This window comes from Sinohyriopsis cumingii, unplaced genomic scaffold (genome assembly GCF_028554795.1).
Source record: "Sinohyriopsis cumingii isolate HCF-2022 unplaced genomic scaffold, ASM2855479v2 utg001339l, whole genome shotgun sequence".
Taxonomy (NCBI): Eukaryota; Metazoa; Mollusca; class Bivalvia; order Unionida; family Unionidae; genus Sinohyriopsis; species Sinohyriopsis cumingii.
The window spans coordinates 490,336-511,074 of record NW_028315985.1 but is presented as its reverse complement, the minus strand read 5'-3'; the positions used below and the strand labels follow the sequence as shown (position 1 = coordinate 511,074).

General features: G+C 37.5%; 1 protein-coding gene and 1 long non-coding RNA gene across 5 annotated transcripts in view; both read right to left on the bottom strand.

Annotated features, from left to right (window-relative positions):
* LOC149772612 (uncharacterized) overlaps window positions 1-20,739 on the bottom strand; it is a 143,257-nt gene that overhangs the window by 94,363 nt on the left and 28,155 nt on the right. For all 4 annotated transcript variants that reach the window (XM_089947546.1, XM_089947549.1, XM_089947550.1 and 1 more), the window contains exons 3-4: window positions 14,025-14,339; window positions 13,646-13,776 (exon numbers count right to left, since the gene is read on the bottom strand). In XM_089947546.1, the coding sequence (XP_089803672.1) occupies window positions 13,646-13,776; window positions 14,025-14,339 (446 nt within the window). The remainder of the gene's footprint in view (window positions 1-13,645; window positions 13,777-14,024; window positions 14,340-20,739) is intronic.
* Window positions 1,942-5,117, bottom strand: LOC149772613 (uncharacterized). The gene is made up of 3 exons (XR_016417660.1): window positions 4,838-5,117; window positions 4,050-4,194; window positions 1,942-2,282 (listed from the first exon to the last, which is right to left on the bottom strand). It is a non-coding gene; the product is annotated as an uncharacterized LOC149772613 (long non-coding RNA).

Sequence of the window (20,739 nt, the reverse complement as noted above, 5' to 3'; positions counted from 1 at the left end):
CAAACTCAAATTCAAAAGAACATTTGATTACCAGGACTAATAATTTATAGCTTTTTGATTATTCTTGGGTTATTTTTGGATTTGATTCTTAAAACCATAAATTCTTTTCCTCATTTTTACATTGTTTTTCCAATGAAATAAATTATTTGTTAAATTTTTAAAAAACTTGTTGTTTTCACTTTTTCTTTGTTACTGTTTATTAGAGCTTAAACATGTAACATGGCAATTACTCAATTTAATATTGTTTTCAGTGACTAAATATGACCGTTACACTTTTTAGGTTAATAGAAGCTAATATCTCTTAATAAAGAGGACGTTAGTCAACAGATTGAGGTCTTAAGAGCTGATGTAGATACATGTACACTTTCTTGCAGGCAAACTGCAATATTCTTCTTTCATAGTCACTGTCGATATCTTTAATGCATATAGAGTATATGTTTATTGTGGTGACCATATTTTATACAAATGGTGCCAAGCTTATTTTTGAGGCTTAAGTACCACTTGCAAGCAACATTCTATTAACAAACTCTATGTGAATAACAACTCAGGGTTAGAAATGCTAACAATATCCAGTTCAGTGCTCCTTTTTAAACTTTAGTAGCAATCTATGAGAAAATTATATCTGCCATTTCAAATTGTATGTAGCCAAACCCTATTATTGTGGTTGCCAGAGAAAAGAAACACAAGCATGAGTTGAGCAAGGAGATAATAGTCAGAAAAATGAAAAGACTTTCAAGGTTGCCAATGACGTGGCTATATTGTATCTACAAGTGGCATCATTTTCATTTAAGACCAACCAGACACTATATTATGTAATTTAATTGATACATCTATTTACTCAGTAGAAGTGGAGATATCAACATTTTCAAGATGGTCACTGTGGTGGCCATATTGGATGTGCATGTAGCACCATATACATTTAAGACAAACTAACCATCATAAACTTCATGGCAATATGGGTTACATTCAGTAAAAGTAGTAATGACATGATTTTCAAAATGGCCAATGTGGTAACCATATTGGACTTCATATCAGCACCATCTTTTTTTAGAACAACCAGACATAACAAGTAGTAACTTGTTGAAAATCCTAAGTTCATATGACCATCCATTCAGGGGAAGTAGTGATAGCAAGATTGTCAAGATGGTCATTGTGGTGGCCATGCTTGGTCATCCAGGCGAAACCATCTTCATGTTTGACCAGCAAGAATATGGGATGAATTTGTGTGTGTAAAGCTTCAGGGCAATCTTCAAAGTAATTTAGAGAGAGTTGTGATAACAAACTTTGGACTGACATTACTAAATGGGTAACAGGCCATCCCTTATGTCACTGTAATCTATGATCATTTCAAAATTAACAAATCAAAGTCTAAAATACAGATACATTTTCGATACTATTTGACATTTGCATTAAATCATACAGACATAATTTTCTCTGAGTACTTGATGTGCTTTTGCTAGATCATGCTAGTAATATTTTAATCCAAAACATTCAAAATGTATAGCCCACACCAAAACTGCCTACCCTTCTGCACATGAGATTCTCACGTGAGATCTAACTCAGGTTAGTCTCATGTGCAATTTAACATGCAAATTAGGTAGAACTCACGTGAGCAAATAGATTCTAATAAGAAAATCACATGTGCAGGAATTGTTAACAAGAACAATATCTTGCTCACGTGAGCCACACCTTGCTCACGTGAGCCACACCTCGCTCACGTGAGCAAGATCTGCTCACGTGAGCCACACCTAGCTCATGTGAGCAAGATTTTGCTCACGTGAGCAGCATCTTGCTCACATGAGCAAAAACAACAAAAAACAACTATAGTATTTAGTTTTTATTGAATACAAGAATTGAACAGAGTAAGATCAATATTCAAATCTAGTAATCATAAACATATAATTTGAGTTTGATTAGTGATCTTTTAATAAGTTAAGACAACTAGAGTATGTATGTATGTATGTATGTATGTATGTATGTATGTATGTATGTATGTATGTATGTACCTGTTATATTAATACATCACATTTATTCTAAACACTTTAAGGTCATAATGAAAGATACTGCTGGAAATTTGCTTCACATGAAGACCATTCTTCACTGTTACAAAAAATTCGAAGCAAACAAAACGTGTAATTGACATTCCTGCTTCTGAATTTCATTATTTGCCAGTCTGCAACAATATTTTCACTTGGAGATTGTTTTCTTTGAATCAATGCACTTCCTGTTGACCACTGAATTTAAGTTAGCAGGCTAAGTTTTGAACTTTTGAAAAATGAAACCTGAAATGTAAATGAAAAAGTTGGTAGAAGTTTTTATTCTTCTGATCACAGCATTTGAGACATTATGTAAGGTTGATTTTTAAAGATTCGTTTTACAAGGTAAAGGCAAAATACATAATTGTAGTTTGGATTAGATGGCACTTTATCACACTGTGAAAATAGGAACCAACTGTTTTCCCAAGGACACACTTACACAGCCAACCCAGTCTGAAAATTCATCCTTTGGACTATGAGTCAAATTGCTCTACCAACAGAATTACCATAGTTCAGTAGCAAACATATAAACTGCACTGTTGATGAGATACCTGCAAGTCATGTTGCATATTCCAAATTTGACTACTTCTGGATAAAGATGCCAATGTGTACCCGGGTATTCTCCCATAGATAATAACCTGGGTAATAAAATGAACAATTGGGTACCCATTAAAACAAAGGTGTTCACAGGGGCTCATATGGTTGCTTACAATTTACTTGTCATACGTGGTCTGTATAATAATACAATCCTTTCTCAAGTGACCTATTTAAGAATCAACGCTGATATTTCAAGCCTGACCATCCTAACTTCATGCCTGTCCATGGTTCATGTGCCAATTTTCTCATGACTTAAAACACTCTTGTTTTCAGATCCTGGTGACATTATCTGGGTCAAATAAAATTAAGCACAATATGAATGTCTGGTTTAACATGGCTACTGTAACATGCACTTCTTATACCACCATGTTAGGACAAAAAATGAATGAAATGGACAACTATACAGACTGAAAGATAAAGATAAAAAAGTTTGCCACTTAATAACAGTTTTGAAAAAATCAAATCATAATTGATGCATTTGTAACTTCTGCATGAATTTTACATCAAACAGTTCCAAGAAAACAGACAGGTTCTTGAATGTGAAACCATCTGCCCTAGATTCATTCTATTATGATACTACACACATAGCAGTCCAGCTTAAATAGAAAATAAATGGCACCAGATATCATTTTTAAAAAAAGAAGAAAAAACAACAACAAAAATAACCCGGGATGTATCAATGCAACTGATGGATGTTATGTAACTGAAAAATGTTAGAGAAAAGAGATTTTGTTAAACTTAAAAACATGTTGCACTGGACCGTCGTTATGGGATGAACCATGGCAGGTTGAGGATAATACAACAATTAATATTTATGGACTTTATGACAATTCGTGAAAGTTACTGCAGACATGTACACTAGTCGAAATGACTGTTATGCACAAATAATTTATAATTTCTTTTGTGTCTATTCTCATCCATACTACTAATCCACACGAGTTCAGCTGATTTGTGACAAAAATTATAACTGCATATACATTTTTCATACAGTTTTCTGTAATAATGGCATGTAATTTATACTCGTGCTCAGATTATGATTTTTGCCACTTATGTTAGTAATAATTGTGCTTACAGCTCTTTTTGGGGTTGGAATATGTGAACCTACAGCAAAGCAGTTCAGCTTCCTTTTGATTGTATACTCTGGTAACCAATCGTTAGGAATGATGGGTACACATTAGAAATTTCCAAAAAGTTCACATCTCTACTTCTGGAACAGACCTCTGGAAGATTTCTCCAAAACTTTTAGGATACATTTTTCCAAAATATGTACATTTGCAATATATAAAGAAATTCAAAATCTGGTTTCCAATTTTTATATTTAAAAACAAAAATGTATTGGGGGTCAAATTTTAGAGTCTGATATGCATATGTTATCATGTGTATTACATCAAAAGATTTGAAGCGTCTTATACATACCCTTTACTGGAGTTGGAATTTCCTCTAGCATGGCAATGCAGTTTTGTCTGACTTCTTCCTGCTGCTGTCAATGTTTTGCACTTCTTTCAAATGATTGCTAACTTTGCTGTGTTCATTAAATTTTGTGACCTTCATGAAATTTAATCTGTAAAAAGAAAAAAAAATAGTATAATTGATCTGTTTTTAAATCTATGCAGAACAGAAAGAATGCACTGAAATGAGAAAACGATTTGGTTGGCAAAAGAGTCCTAGTCTATAAGTGTATATAAGCATTAAGAAAAGCTGTAATCCTTATCCAATTAAATCTCTATTTTAAATTTACCAATCAAAATATTTGACAGACAGGGCAAATGTCTTTTAGGAATAAAATCATGAATCAAGCTACTGCATTTGGTTCTCAATCGTGTATGCTTATCTTGATCCACCCAATCATCAATAAAATAATACGAAGAACATTTATGTTTGTACATATTGTTTCAATCGGTAACGCAAGTGCTCCTCACTGAGGCGCCCGCATTATTATTGGGGGTGGGGGTAAAAGTCATACATGGTTGCACAGTTGAATTGTGCAAGGATTAAATATTCGATGATAGTGTGGTGTAGATATCATTTTTAGAAACAGGAGGTTGAATTATTATCTTTAAGTAAAATCTGAAACAAACCCTTGGCTCAGTTTTAAACGACCATGCGAATTTATGCTTATACTTATAATGTCGATGATTCAGGCTATCCACTTTGATCATTCTATATGCGAAAATTGTAAAAAGAAATGAGAAAAAGTAACTTACCTCTTTCTCGGCAAAGAACCAGTCTTTCATAATCCTTGAATCTTCCCTAACAGCACGTCGACGTCTTCAGTTTCGTACTGGACATTAACATCAGTACCGACGTGGTCATCTTTAGATGTTGGTGTTGGTTTCTATATTTTAATGATGTCCACACTCTTGCTGTCAGAATGTTTTAAGAGCAAACATGTTGCAGGAGAATATTAAATAACTTTCTTCATAAACAGCGTGGCCCTTGCTAAGAGAACATGGCCCGCGCGTAAATTTCTGTCTGTTCGGTTTGAAAGTGCTATGTTCATGTACACTGTAGGTCAACATCCAGCATCTGTTGAGTTTATCTGAGGCGCCATAAAGGGTAAATTATTAGTAAACACGTTGTTGTACGCATAGGGGCTTGTATCATTGATTACAATATAAAAGTCAGTCATACATTTAGTATAAAAATAATACTTTTATTATTTTATACTACTGTATGACTGACATTTAAATTGTAAGCAACGATGGGAGCCCTTCTGGTTTTACACTCCTTTGTACACATGTACTCAGGTATTTCTTAATGTTATATTTTATTTATCAAATAAATGCTATTTTATTATCTGATGTTTCATACAAACTGAGCTATAAGTGAATTCATATCATTAATAAGTAATAAGTTAATTAATATAGACCAAGTTAATTTTGATGTTTTTACAGTAGCTTGTGCCGAGCCATGCCCCATAGGACACTCTAATGATTCTAACAAGCCGATTCTTCCACCGTGTACTTTTGTAACCTGGGTCACAGAAAAGGTAACGGAAACGTCAGTGATTTGTTTTGTGATTATTTCAATAGGAAATTTCTTTTATAAACTTTGAAATGACACGATCAGAACATTTAAAAGGCTGCAAATAAGCAAAATTTTCCATTGCCAAGAATATACACGTGTAAAACAGTGCGAAACAGCTACACAACCAAACACGACTGGATTAGGCAGTTTCTTATGGATTTATTAAATTTTATGTACAGTACATGTTTTTTTATACTGATAATGTACATATGCATAGGAAACGGGGCTGGGGTGAAACCTCGATAATAATTTGTCTAATACGTAACCTGTTCGACTGTTCAGTTGGCGTTTGAATTTTGGCGGACACTAGACAAAATGTTTAATGTTACCCCGCGTATTTCTTTGATGCCAGACATTCAACGTCGGTGGACAATATTTTATTAAACACGTTAATATTATTAATCCTTTATGGTTTCTGCGTGGATTAAACATAGGCCGTTTTATAGAATATGGGGAGGGGGGCGTCAAGCGTACGTACGCGGGGGGGGGGGGCATCAAAAAAGTATGCATGCGGGGGGGGGTCAAGCTTTGCCAGATTTTGGCGTACGTACTAAATGGATGACCCCTAAGCCGAATTACACAATTCAGTAAGTATAAGATTGTATTGACTTTTTGTGCGAATGTTAGGCATGGAAGAAAACGACGTAGTTTATGTAATTCTCCAATTTTTCTGGAAAATGACTTGAGAGTTTATTAGGCCAAAAGGACTGTGCATCAGTGGGGTTTTTTTTCCAGATATGTGGCTATGTATTTGTTTTACACTTTTATAGTGGGGTTTTAGAAGTTTGTGAATAAAGGAGCTGCATCATAAGTTTATGGAACATAGGATTCATTTAGGGCAAAAGTTTTATTTCCTTTTTATATTTGTAAACTGTGTATTTTGGGGAGAGAAACATTTCACCTTTTTACGGATTACTTTATTAAACATTAACCACGATCAGTATGCAAGTTATTAACTCTATTCTTTGACAGCTGTTAAAGGTTAATGGGTAGTCTGGTTATACGAGACCTTAATTCTGAATTGTTTTGTTTTATGAACAGTGAAATGAACCTTAATATGTTCAAATACAAGGAGCCTGTTGGGTCAAAATAAGATTAAAACTCACTGTGAGAAAATAAGTTGAAGATGTTTTAAAATTTAAAAAATACAACAAAGCAACATGAACAAGTGCAAAATAGAAATGACGTCTATTTGACAATAATGGGGATGCTTGACATTCAACATTTACACAAAATATTTAAGTCCAAATTGCTCATGTGATAACTCACATGAGAAAATCCAACTTTGAATAAATTTGAAATAAGTGTTTAATCACAATCAAAGTCCAAGTTTCTCACGTGATAACTCACGTGAGAAATTAGAACTCTGCCTTATTTTCAAACATGGTTGTATGTAATGGAAAAGAATGTTTTCTAAGTTCTACTTTCTCATGTGAAAATTTAGATTCTCACGTGAGCAAAATCTGCTCACGTGAGAATCAGGTTAGTTTTTCCTTGGCTCACAAGATCTAACAAACTGCACACATGAGCCTGCAAAATCTACCCAATTTGCATACATTTCTAACAAGGTTCTCATGTGCAGCTTATGAGCAGCTCATGTGAACTGGTGAGATTTTTTTGTACGGGAATAAACATATGAGAAATAAAATGGCCTAAAAATCTAGTTCATTTATCTATATGTAAAACTGAATTCACCAATATAATTCCATTGGTGTACCTCAAGTGGTTTTGGTTAGTCATGCTACAAAGTCTATTTTAAAAAAATCAAGTTGCAAAATTTCAAAAACATGCAACAATGTGAAAACATGCTGTAATAGCCTGAAAATTTGAATACATGACTAACATATGCATACAAATCTGCTAACCTATTTAATCTGTCTGTATTAAGTGCTTTTCTGCAATCATGCTAAAAAAAATTTCAAAACTTATGGATGTACCATAGCACATGTTCAGAACAAAATGACGATGCTGCAAGTAGTGTGATCAAAATGCAAAAGTTATCTTTAATATCACACACAGATATGTGTGATAAATCTGACATAAACTGTAACAAAACTAGCTATTTTAGCCTCATGTCAGCTGCTGAAATTCACTACCTACAACACCTTTTTAAAACTCTCTTTACGCATATTCTCTGGAATTGAATGTAATGCAAACTGAATGTTTAAAATAAAATTATATTTATATTTTTAACATTAAAGTAAATTTCAGTATTGTAATATCAGCTTCTATCATGATGAGGTCTGCGATCATGTCCAGCATCTTTACCTTTATTTTCATTTTTTGTTTTGCTGAAAGTACGAAATGGAGGGTTTTTCAAGAAGTATAGGAAAGTCAGTTTTGGCACACTATGTACCAAAAGCCAATCTGCAATGTTTGATCTGGACCAGGGCTATAACGTCTAGTGGTTATGGCGCTATTGTTATGACTCTATGGTCATAAACTATGTAACAGAAGGAAGAAGTGAAACCAAAAATTTAAATAAAATTAACAAACAATTTGTTTCCTCTGAATACAAACTGAAAATTTAAGAGGAATTACAGTATAATGAATTAAATCCCAAATGATCCTAAACGTCCTATCACAAGTCCAAAATTATAGAATGTTCTGAATTAAATCAAACAGTCCTGAATGTGCTGATGTACCAACAGTCTTTGAATATGCTTATTTACCAGAGATATAATCCAGAGTATCACTGAATGAGTCATCAGTAATAACCAAAGTAGTGTTTTACCCCAAAACGTCAATGAATAATTTTAAAAAAAACAATCATCTCAAATCATGTCTAAACACATCAGTACATGATTCCATGGACTGAAATTAAGAATGAAGACTTAGGTTACAAGGACCGCAATTATATGCACTTCCCCACTTTACCTAGATATCAGTCATTCTAATGAAACATTCCATTAAATTGTCAATAAGTTTGCTTCTAGAACAGTCTAAACTCATATAGCTATAACAACATCCTAAAAACTTACATTCACAGACAAAAGTTAGCTGTGTAAACATGCTGCTTACAAATGACGATTACCATAAAGTAGAAGATATAGAAAAGGATACAATTTAAGTACACAATACAGATATAAATAAAACTATTTAAGTTTATATAGCCAATATGTGGCAAATGGCACACATTAAATAAGCACAGACTCGATGCTAACACCATAATGTAAGCTGGGACAGAAATGACCTGGAAGTGAATCATCTAATTCCATTTGCAAGATCACTTGTCTGCTCAGCCACATGCAGAGATAATTAAATGTGTAAACAGAGGTGTTTGCAATGAGAATTCTCAATGCCTATAAAGGTGTAGAAAAACATCAAAAGGTATCATATTCAATTCATAACCTTCATAAATATGTGAATTGTCCTCACACTGAAACAAATAAACTGATGAATTTTAACTTATAAATAATTCTGAAAATATAAAAAAATATTTATAATGTATTAATATTTGAAGAGTTAGTTGACAAAAGTCCATAAGTAAAACAGAAATGTCCATCCTCACACTGAATAGTTGTGATCTGAATTGTTTATTCCTTGGGAATGTGTTGAGAGTTTTAGATCTATCTGTCCCTTAATCTCACTGACACTAACTGCTTAATATGTTTCAGATCTTCACAAATTTAATTTCCTTGCTCAATCACTTTCCTTTTCATAATACCTGGTCTCTTTTCCCAAGTCTTTCAACATTCAACTGCGGTATTAATTTGATATGGTGCATGTTTTAATGGCAATAGAGTTCCACACAAGAATCCTGACATCTTGTAATAGCTGATGTTCCAGGACTGTTATTCAATCTGTGAATAATTGATGTAGCTCTATCTACTATATCCCTAGAATAGTTTACATCTTTTGGTATCGAAACACCACTTAGCTCCGTCATATTTCTGAGTATCAGTACAGTTTCATTTTTTCAATAGCTGACACAGTTTCATTTTCAAGATACTTGGAAAAATGCCACCAGTTGTTGGTCATTCCTCCACCTTACATAACATGTTATCTTGCAGACCATGAATAGTCTCCACTTTAGCAATGTGACAGCAGAATGGATTTTAGTTGACTTTCAAAGTTTCATTAGCACAGCAAAGTGGATTATCTTTACTGCCATTTTTGGTGAGTATTTACTAGTCTTATCACCAGTTTGCTATTTTATTAGATGCTTTAGAATTTCATTACATCTATATGTTACATCCTGGCTCAGGATTGCCTGTGCTTCCTGATTTTCTTTATGAATTGTTCCAGGACACATGTCTGAATTAACATTTGCCTTGCTGCAGTGTCGAAACTGAATTTGTCCCAAAGGAAAAGTATCAGCTTGCCACTGCACTTTCCACATTGGATTAAGAGTTGGCAAGGCAATTTCCTTGAGCTGATATTGCATTTCCATCTGTGATGGCATATGTTACATGTGCACCTTGTACAGCAAGCTCACATCTAGTTTTTGTTTTTTATCTCATATCATAATCTGACAGATGCAGTGGAAAGGCAATGTGTTTGCTGTACACTCAGCATAACCACCTCGTCATTGCACATCTATTCCTTGTCCCTTCATCCAAGCTTCAGACCACTGGTTTGTTATGGAAGTGAGCACATATGACAAATGTATTGTAAGCAATAGTTCAGTAGTTCATGAAGCATTTTTGTTGGACATTTTGCGACTTAGTATACTTGTCTAAATGAATCTGTTATTCATTGCAATGTGTATAGTACTGTGTTCATTTCCATATTTCATATTAATATTTTCCAATAAATCTAGTTTTACAGTAATATCTCTGACATATTTGGCCACAATATTAGGTTCCTCTGCATTGTACATCTAGCTGGCTGTGGCATATCTATGTTAGCCAAAGTTAAATCGTGATTTGTATTTCCTGCAGGCATGTCCTGAAGACTGATGGCAATTCCTCTCTTCACTTCCTTCTACAACTTACATTCAAGAGTTTGATGGTCACATTTTACACACTTTAGGATTATGTTCTAGCAAACTCCCAATTTACCTCCTTTGTAGTCTGCATTTTGGGGTTTGCAGTAATAGGGGATACTTGGTGATGATATTTTAGTGATGTATTATATTCATCTGCCGGAGCCCCGAGTGGCCGAGTGGTCTAAAGCGCTCTTCGTTACGGATCACTGCCATCTCACCTGTCTGTGGCAGTTCGAGTCTAAGAGTCATCCAATGTGGGTATGTGAGTAAACTTGCCTGTAGCTTCTCCAGGGTCGGTGGTTCTTTCCGGGGTTTTCCCGGGTTCTTCCTCCACCATTAATACTGGCCGCCATGTATAGCCTATCATGTGCTGAAAAATGGCGTTAAACCCAACAACAACAACATTCATCTGCCAGTTTTTCATTATCATTCCTACAAAGTCCTAACATTCTATTTTCTCACCCATGCGACAGAGTAATCATGCTATTTTGCTAAGCTTACTTTTCTTATCTCAGTCTAGTCATCTCAAACCTGAGTCATCTCAGTCAAGGTGTCCACGTGCTCGGAACTACTTTTAAAAAAAGAAACCCTTGTTATCTTCTGCTGTGCCTGATGCAGCTGTTCTAGAATCAAACAACAACAACAACAAATACATAACAGAGAAATACAAAGTTACTTGACATAGTAACTTGATGTCAATCCATCTTTGAGAACACACCGTACAAAATCATTTCGAGAGAGACAAAGACACACACACATATGATGTTGAGCTTATTGGTATTATGCTAGTTTGTTCCACACAGCATGGTCAATTTCATCCAATATGCCAGCCTAGCTCAGTAAATGTTCAGGTCAGCATCATTAAATGTAGCTAATGCTACCTAACTAGTTTTAAATACTTCGTGTGAAACAAATTATGTACTGTTAGCTACATTTAATGACGCTGACCTGAAAATTGACCGTGTTACAGATAGGATTAAATTCTCAATGCTGTGTGAAATGAACAATATAACAGAAAACACTGATCCATGCATATAGGCTATATACCTATACATTTCTTGGCCTCCCAACTCTCTTAACAAACTATGGAAATCTTATTAACAGCCAGAAATGTGTTATGTCCAGCATGCTTTATACTAATATTGTTAAGCATCTCCATTGTGTCCCAGTTGAATCAAAAATATACCTACAATATTTAATGAAAAATAACACATTTACCTGCAAGATGGAATCAAGTATCCATCAACACATTAATCCATAAGCAACTTTCACTGTAGCACATGCCATATTTCCAAGACAGAAAAATAAATTTTCAAAGAATCCATGAACTTGACAGTTTAACACATGGTTATCCACCTGGGTCCATATTTGGAGGGTCTTTTATACATCGGGGTAATTTTACAATCAATATTAAGGACAACAGAAGTATGTCACAAACAGTTTCACCTCCTCCAAAGAAAAGAGAGTTATATATGATCGTGACACATATCTATAATTATCCATGAATAATCTAATGCAACATGGTACTCTTCGTTATGGCTTGTACTCAGTATAACTACAGTAGAGCTGATTAATCAGCATCATTTCATTATTTACATTATAACTTTTCAAAATTGGAACTGATGAAAATGAAACAGTTTCTTGTAATAAATAATAATTATTTATTGTCAATTTCATGTAACATCCATATATTAAATGTAATAATGCCTCATTACTATGTGACGTTTTATGTTGTTATTTTTCTTTGCTCACACGTATGAATTGTGTACTTTGGATGCAACGGTCACACCACACCCCTCATTAACATATTTGTATTAGAAAGCAGCATGTAAACATTTGCACATGAACTATGTTATACTAGTGACGAGTTCTTTTTACTTTAAAGAAAAATATTGGGTGAGAAAAATAATCTACATTGGGGTCTGGACTGAGACAAGGAAATACCAGTCATGGGGTTACATTATGTCACCCCACTCGGCAAGCCTCATGGGGAGACAAATAATGTAACCCCTTGACTGAGATTTCCTTGTCTCCTTCCAAACCCCAAGATCAATTCTATATGTCTTTTTCAGGTATGACTTAGTACCAGAAACAGGCCACATCAGCCTATAATAAGTATCTTGGATGCACTGACATGTTCAGGTATTGATAATGTGGCTCTGTCAGCATTTTACTTGACTACCAGAGGAAACTTAGCTTCACACATTCTGGAACAGTCTTTGGCTGTGGTGAAACAGAGGACGAGTCTTCAATGCACAGGGTAATGCCCTTATCTGTGGAAAATTACCTCCCTGGTATTGTGTTTTTCTTATCTTATGGTTGCATCATTGCATTCAGTAATACTTTGTACCGATCTGGTGCGGATCCTTTAATTGTACATATTTTATGGTTCACTGTCAGTTACTCTGACCACTGTGTTTGATGACTTAGGTGTATTGGTTCTTCTCTGGCATTCTTCAGGGAACTGTCATGCCCACTGCCAGTATCTCTAATACGCTATCTAATCTGCACATAATTGACTTCTTGTGCTCACCAGATACTTCTACATACCTAGAAGTCCGGTGTTATTGGGTGAAAGTTATTTGTTTTAAATTATAACCTTGGAATAACAGTCAGCAGTACATAGTTGATATTTAATAACAACCTATTTAAACACTACATGTGAAAACATGCAGTATTCAGTCACACATGTATTTCCTAGTTCATTCATTTGTACAATACACAGTTAATCTACCAATTAATAACCATGCTCATTTGGTCAAATATGGCCTTATGAATAGGATAGGATGTACATAGGTCTAGCATTAAGCAACACAGACAACATCAACTATTTATGAAACTTGTGGAAAACGTGCAAGATGTAACATGAATTTTATGGCATCTGATTATATTGCTGTCTGTTGCAAACCTATGCATATGCAGCACATTTTCATATTTTATGCAATATTAATTAAATGTTCATACATTCTCTCTTACAATTTATTTAAAAACATTTTGATTCATTTAAAGATCTGCATGTTTAGACACTCTTTCATATTTTGTTTCTACAACTTGCCTTGTAATACCATTTGATGACAGGGACCGGGTAGATGCATCCTGATGTAACGCACTCTAGCCTGACTGCAGACAAACTCAGGTCTGAACTACTTGAGGGTTCTTGGGTGTAAATTAATCCATTTGGGATACCTGAAATAAAATGCAATATATAATTAAAACTAAATCTGTTCTGCCCTTTATGTCATATTCACTTTACAAAAAATATCAAATTTTATCGTTGCTTTTTTATCATTTCAATGGCTCAATCGTGTCTATATTTTGTCATGATCAGAAATAAATAATAATGAATGTCCAAAGTTCAGACTTACAATGCTAATGACATGATACAAGTGCAGATATAGTGCAGTTCCTTTTGAGACAGAAATTTTGTCACTTACTAAAAATGGTCAGGTTCATTGTAGCTTCCTCTAAAGGTGATCCTTGTACCTTATAGGTACACTTCCACTGTCTCTGGTCCTCAGACCTTCTCAAGCCTCTGATATTTATATACATTCCATTCTTATCTATAGTCAACGTATATCTACCAAACTGAGAAGGAATACACAACCCAGCCAATGGACTACATAACACTGCATCATATTTTACTCCATCTGTATACCATTCCATTACTGCTGCAGATGAAATGTCTGTCCTGTTACAGGTAAGTTTGTAATCCTGCCCCTGTATGGCCAAAGGGTCACCCACCAGTGTCACTGAAAATGTAACAGATTTAGTCAGTGAGTAAACTGGTAATTTATATCACAATATTTAAAACACAGTTAAACGAAACACAAAACTTCAATCTACATATCACAACTGTATGTGGAATTTTGACACACTAATTCTGGAGTAGATTTTGTGACATGAGAGATACACTCTACTGCACAAATTCATGGTTAAACCATATTTTCATTTTCAGTAGCAAGTGTTGAAACCATCAATGATAGTTGTGTGCAATAATATTTTCAAAATATCTGATGTGAAGGCCATATTGGGTACAATATCAGCACCACTTTCACCTGGACTTGGGGGTTAAACACCTTGCATTAGGACATGACAGGCTGCACATAGCAGCTAGTATATACGCTGAAGGATGAAGAACTCCAGAAGACCCCAGTTAGAACCACCAACTTACTCCAAATTAACCACTGCATGACCAAAGGGTCACCAGTGAGTGTCACTGCAAAGATAACATATTTAGTCTTTGAGCAAATTGGTAATTTACATTATTACATTACAACGGACAGTTAAATAGAATATGAACATTGAATCCATGTATCTCAGCTCTAAATCAAATTTTAAAACAAGAACGTTGGGAAAGATTTCTTAAAACATGAGGATGATACTCTATTGTATCCAGTTATTCAATATAAAGCCCTTCCTTCATTCTCAGTAACTATCGTTGAAATGATCTCTAATACTCTTCAGCTATACTAATTTAAAACATTATCTGATGAAATGGCCATAACAGGTGCAATATCAGCACCATTGTCATTTTGGTTTAGTTTCTCATATTAAGCGCCATTTACCAGTACAGGATAAGCTACACACATAGGTCAATTGATTTAGGGTAGAAACAACCCAGGAAGAATAACCGACTCAGGGAAGCAATAGGCAAGTTTTCTAACATACCCACACTGGTTGTGCTTAGACTCGAACTCAAGCTATTGCTTAGAGAAATGCATGTGTGATCTGTGTAACCAGCAACTAAGACCAATCGGACACCCATAGCTCCTTTTCTTTCACGACGAATGTTATATCATTACAAGCACTTAAACCTTGCGTGTCATTAGTACCACCAGTATCTGAAGGATTTGTTGGACTGCAACGTATAATCAGGAGAAGACTACGCAGACATTCTTGTCTCAGTAGGGACTGTCCCCAGACACATATGGTGGTTGATCGCATTGGTATTGTCCAAAACACTAAAGGAGACTGAAACGTTACAAAGATTTTCTTTCTAACTAGCTGCCCTGACAAAGCTGCAGTAGGAAGTGAAATGTTCTTTGCCAAGCGGCAGATACCCTCAGATAGAACAGAATCAAACTTGGTTGCTCTGATTCTCTTTCAATGCACTCATCCTACCACCATCATTATTCATCATATATTACTTAGATGTCATTTTTTGACTCATCATTAATTCGGCTAGTGTTAAAATCTTCATCCCTGAGATAATTAGAAAACCATTAGCACTGATCCTAATCTAGGGTGTGAACATATATACAGTCGGATGAAGATGGACACACAAGTGATGGTTTTGTTAGTAACAATTTATACCAGGAAATTACATTTATTTCACACTACCATGCCTGATAGAAAAACTTTTTTGTTGTCAAGTAATGTTACACGTGCCTGACAATAAGAATGAGGGAAGGTGAGAATAAATATTATTGAGTATAGTCCCTGATTCTACAGTCTAAGTGTTAGGGAGTACACTTTTATCTTCTTTATAATTAAGAGGATTACGTAAAAATTGTTATATTGTTTCATATTGGATCATAAAGATAGCGGAGAGTGTGTCTGTATCCTCCAAATTTGGTGAACACAACTGCTTCAAAAGTAAAAGAACAATTTGAGATGGTGGTGCGGACCAGTGGGTTATTTCAAATTTTCGTCTACTGTCCCCCAGATTTTGACTTTTATGTGCCACCCGCCATTCCGGCCAAGCTGTTTTCATCATATGAACATCAAAGCATACCTCTCCAATATTTCATTAGTTTATATCTCTATTGGCACTAGTAATGGCAAAGGATGAGAAAGGTGACAAAAACTGTATTTTGAAACAAAGTATTTGTCAGTGAACATTTGCAAAGTTTGTGATAGTCGGCTATGCTGCAATGTAACATTTTTGACAGCCGCTAATGTAATCTATTTTGGAGGTTAAAATCACCTATACACCGAGGAAGATTTAATTTGTTTTGAAAATGGAACAATGATGAACGATATTAATTTTTTACGCACGTTGTCATTTAGCAGTTTACTAAATAATCCGTTAGTTTAAATAGAAAGTTAATTCACAAAACACAAGTATTTATTATAAAAATGTTGTTAGTGAGTGTGATCAAGATAAATGAGAACAATTTCCGAAATGGAAAATTAAACGGTACTGCACATTTCACGCTGATCAGATATTCAAACATCTTTCACGAGTTACTGACCTACGAGGAGAAAGACAAGTTTTATGAGGCTCTGGATCAGTCAATATCCAGTATCCCCAACAATGAAAACCTTTACTTACTAGGAGACTTCAATGCTAGAGTGGGAGCTGACCATGAGGCCTGGTCCACCTGTCTCGGCTTCTACAGAAGGGGCAAGATCAACGAGAATGATCAGCGACTGCTGGAGATGTGCTGCTCCCACAGCCTATGTGTGACTAACACTTTCTTCAAATGCAAGGAGATCCACCAGGTGTCGTGGAGACACCCACGTTCACGCCACTGGCACCAGCTAGACCTCGACATCACCAGGCGTGCAGAACTGGCCAGTGTCCTCCTTACCCGCAGCTACCACAGTGCCGATTGTGACACGGACCATTCCCTCGTGGCCAGCAAGGTGCGAATATTACCCAAGAAGCTGCACCACGCCAAGAAGAAGGGTCACCCACGTATCAACACCTGCTGTGCAAGCAACCCAGAGAAAACACAGCAGTTCATCAGCAAACTGAAGGAAGCCCTCACCAAAGTGACACCTGATGACACCATTGACTCCAAGTGGTCCCATAACCGTGACTCTGTGTACAATTCAGCCATCACAGCTTACGGGAAGAGGGAGCGAAAGAATGTCGACTGGTATGAGGCAAACTGGGAGGAGATGGAGCCCGTGTCTGAGGCAAAGAGGAAAGCCCTCCTGGCATAGAATGCTGCACCTAGCCCCAGAACATTACATGCCCACAGGATTGCAAGGAATAATACCCAGAAGACCGCCCGCCGCTGTGCCAACACCTACTGGCTGAACCTTTGCAGCTGTTGACACTGGGGATACAAGAGGACTGTATGGGGGTATCAAAAAGGCGACAGGCACCCCCCTCCCCAGCTACAAGGCCGCTCCAATCAAGTCCGAGACGGGCGAAGTCATCACAGACAAGGGGAAACAACTGCAACGATGGGTTCAGCACTATCTCGAGCTATATGCAGCCCAAAACAATGTCACTGGAACTGCCCTGGACGCCATTCCAGACCTGCCTGTCATGGAGGAGCTAGACACACAGCCCACCCTGGAAGAGCTCGGAAAAGCCATCGATTGCCTTGCCTGTGGGAAGGCTCCTGGAAGCGACGGCATTCCGCCTGAAGTTCTCAAGAGCGGAAAACCAGCACTGCTCCAGCCCCTACACACACTCCTCTGCCTTTGCTGGGAACAGGGATACATCCCACAGGACATGCGTGACGCCAACATCGTCACTTTGTACAAAAACAAAGGAGACCGTAGCGACTGCAACAACTATCGGGGCATCTCCCTCCTCAGCATCGTCGGAAAGGCTTTCGCCCGTGTTGCCTTGGCGTGCTTGCAGATCCTAGCCTCCCGCGTCTACCCAGAGTCCCAGTGTGGATTTTGAGCCGGCAGGTCAACTGTAGACATGATCTTCTCACTACGTCAGCTGCAGGAGAAGTGTCGCGAGCAGCAGATGCCCCTCTACATTGCCTTCATAGACCTGACGAAGGCGTTTGACATGGTTAGTCGGAGTGGACTCTTCAGACTCCTGCATAATATCGGCTGCCCCCCACGTCTGCTTGCTGTCATTATGTCGTTCCACGAGAACATGCACAGCACAGTGTGCTTCAATGGCGCAACATCTGAAGCATTCCCGGTCAGTAGCGGAGTCAAACAAGGCTGTGTCCTTGCACCGACACTCTTTGCCATCTTCTTCTCCATGCTTCTCAAGTACGCATTCAAGAACTTCAGCGAGGGAGTGTACATCCATACCAGGGCTGACGGCAAGCTGTTCAACATCGCCCGTCTCCGTGCTAAGACTAAAGTCACAGAGGTACTCATCCGTGAATTGCTCTTTGCCGACGATGTAGCCTTGACATCACACACGGAAGATGGATTTCAGCAGCTGGTATGCTGCCTCTCCCATGCATGTAAGGAATTTGGACTGACCATCAGTTTGAAGAAAACGAATGTCATGGCACAGGACACAGACTCCCCTTCCTCTGTTTCCATCAATGGTACAATTTGGAAGCTGTCGAGAACTTCACATACCTCGGGTCTAACATCTCCAGCTCACTCTCCATTGATTCTGAGGTGGACGGCAGGATTGCCAAGGCAGCAGCAGTGATGGCCAGACTTTACCAGAGGGTCTGGAACAACCCCAACCTCACAGAGAAGACCAAACTGCGTGTCTACCAAGCCTGCGTGCTCAGCTCACTTCTCTACAGCAGCGAAACATGGACCACCTATGCAAGACACGAGAGGAAACTCAACAGCTTCCGCCTGAGATGTCTGCGGCGCATTCTGCACATCCAGTGGCAGGACAAAGTACCCAACACAGAGATTCTATAACGCGCCAACATGAACAGCATGTTCTCCATACTCAGCGAGAGGCGCCTTCGCTGGCTCGGCCATGTCAAGAGAATGGACCCAGGTCGCATTCCCAAGGACCTGTTATATGGGGAGTTAGCAGAAGGTGCACGACCAACTGGACGACCACATCTGCGCTACAAAGATGTTTGCAAGAAAGATATGAAGACAGCAACTATCAATGTCAACGACTGGGAGAGCTGTGCAAACAACCGTTCCAGCTGGCGTCTAGCTGTCAGACAGGGAGTTCAAAACGCAGAGGAAAAGAGAAGAATAAAACAAGCTGAAAAGAGAGCTAAAAAGAAGGATAAGCAAAAGCGTACTTTGGAGCTATGCCATCGTCTCCCGTAGACGGACGGATGCCAAGATGACCAAGATTAGTGCTTTATGTACTAGTATTTATCTTTGTCCTTCGCAACGGTTGCGTATTCCACAAATTTGGAATGTGCGGAACACTTTGTCCATGTGCTTAGGAACCTATGTGTACACTGAAATAGTAGGCAACATCTTACTACTACTACAAACATAAAGCTTACATGCCAAAACCTGGCGAGGAAAAAATGTAATCCAAGTGGACAAAAAGAGTAATCCGAGCAGAAAAAGAACAATCCACAAATAATATGATACAAATTCAATGAACATATGTACAAAATGATTTATTTATCCCTCTGGACTTTTAACATCAATTACTGGTTCAATTTTTCATATATAAGACTTTGAGCTTTAAAAAACAATAGACTCTCGTATTGCATTTCAAAACACTTTGAACCAGCTGTGACTATGAATGCTTTGAAAACTAGTAGAGCACCAAGTGCTGGGTTACTTAGCTTGGATCTGAATTCAGTTTTATTTTTGTTAACAATACTTAACAATCTCTCACAGTTATGTTTATTCAAAGCATTATCAAGCAAATAAAAAAAAAAACGTTTTCTCCAGTGGATACTGCTGTTAATTCTGGTAATGAAAGAATAGCACTCTAACTTTGCCCTTTGGTTGTCAAAGTCTCGTAGACAGACTCTACAAACAGTGTATGCTTCTTAGCTCTTCGATACACATGTAGCAAAATTACCTAGTGCAGTGCACTATAAATGGAACACCTGTAACCTATTCGACTACATACACATAGGCCTGGCGCCTTAAAACCAGTTGCTTCGCGTAGATGGGATTCGTAAACCTTGGATGGTAGCTCATCTAGGAGAAGGAAAACTCCGATTCCAAACCTCTGCTGCCTTGTGGCTATACCCACTCATGGGAAAGGCTAAGTGAGTAAACCCCAACAGAAAATCCGGAGATGGAGTCCCTAAGGCGGTATGACATTGACTTCAACGTCATTCCGGCAACTCCTGCGACGCCGTTGGTGCCAAGCTGTATCGGCATTCGTCGTTCCCTTGGGCACACCAGCTGCGTGGAGAGGGGGGTCTGCTGCATGGGCAACAGCTGATTCTCCATACCACCCTGCCCAGGCTTCATAGCTCCACTGGAGAGGACACTCCAGCGTCGTCGTACAGCGTCGGCACAACACGAGAAGTAGCAGTTTACCGGTTCTAAGTCAAAGCTCGATTGGCGTAGAGCTTGGCGCCAAGGGTTACTTCTGAC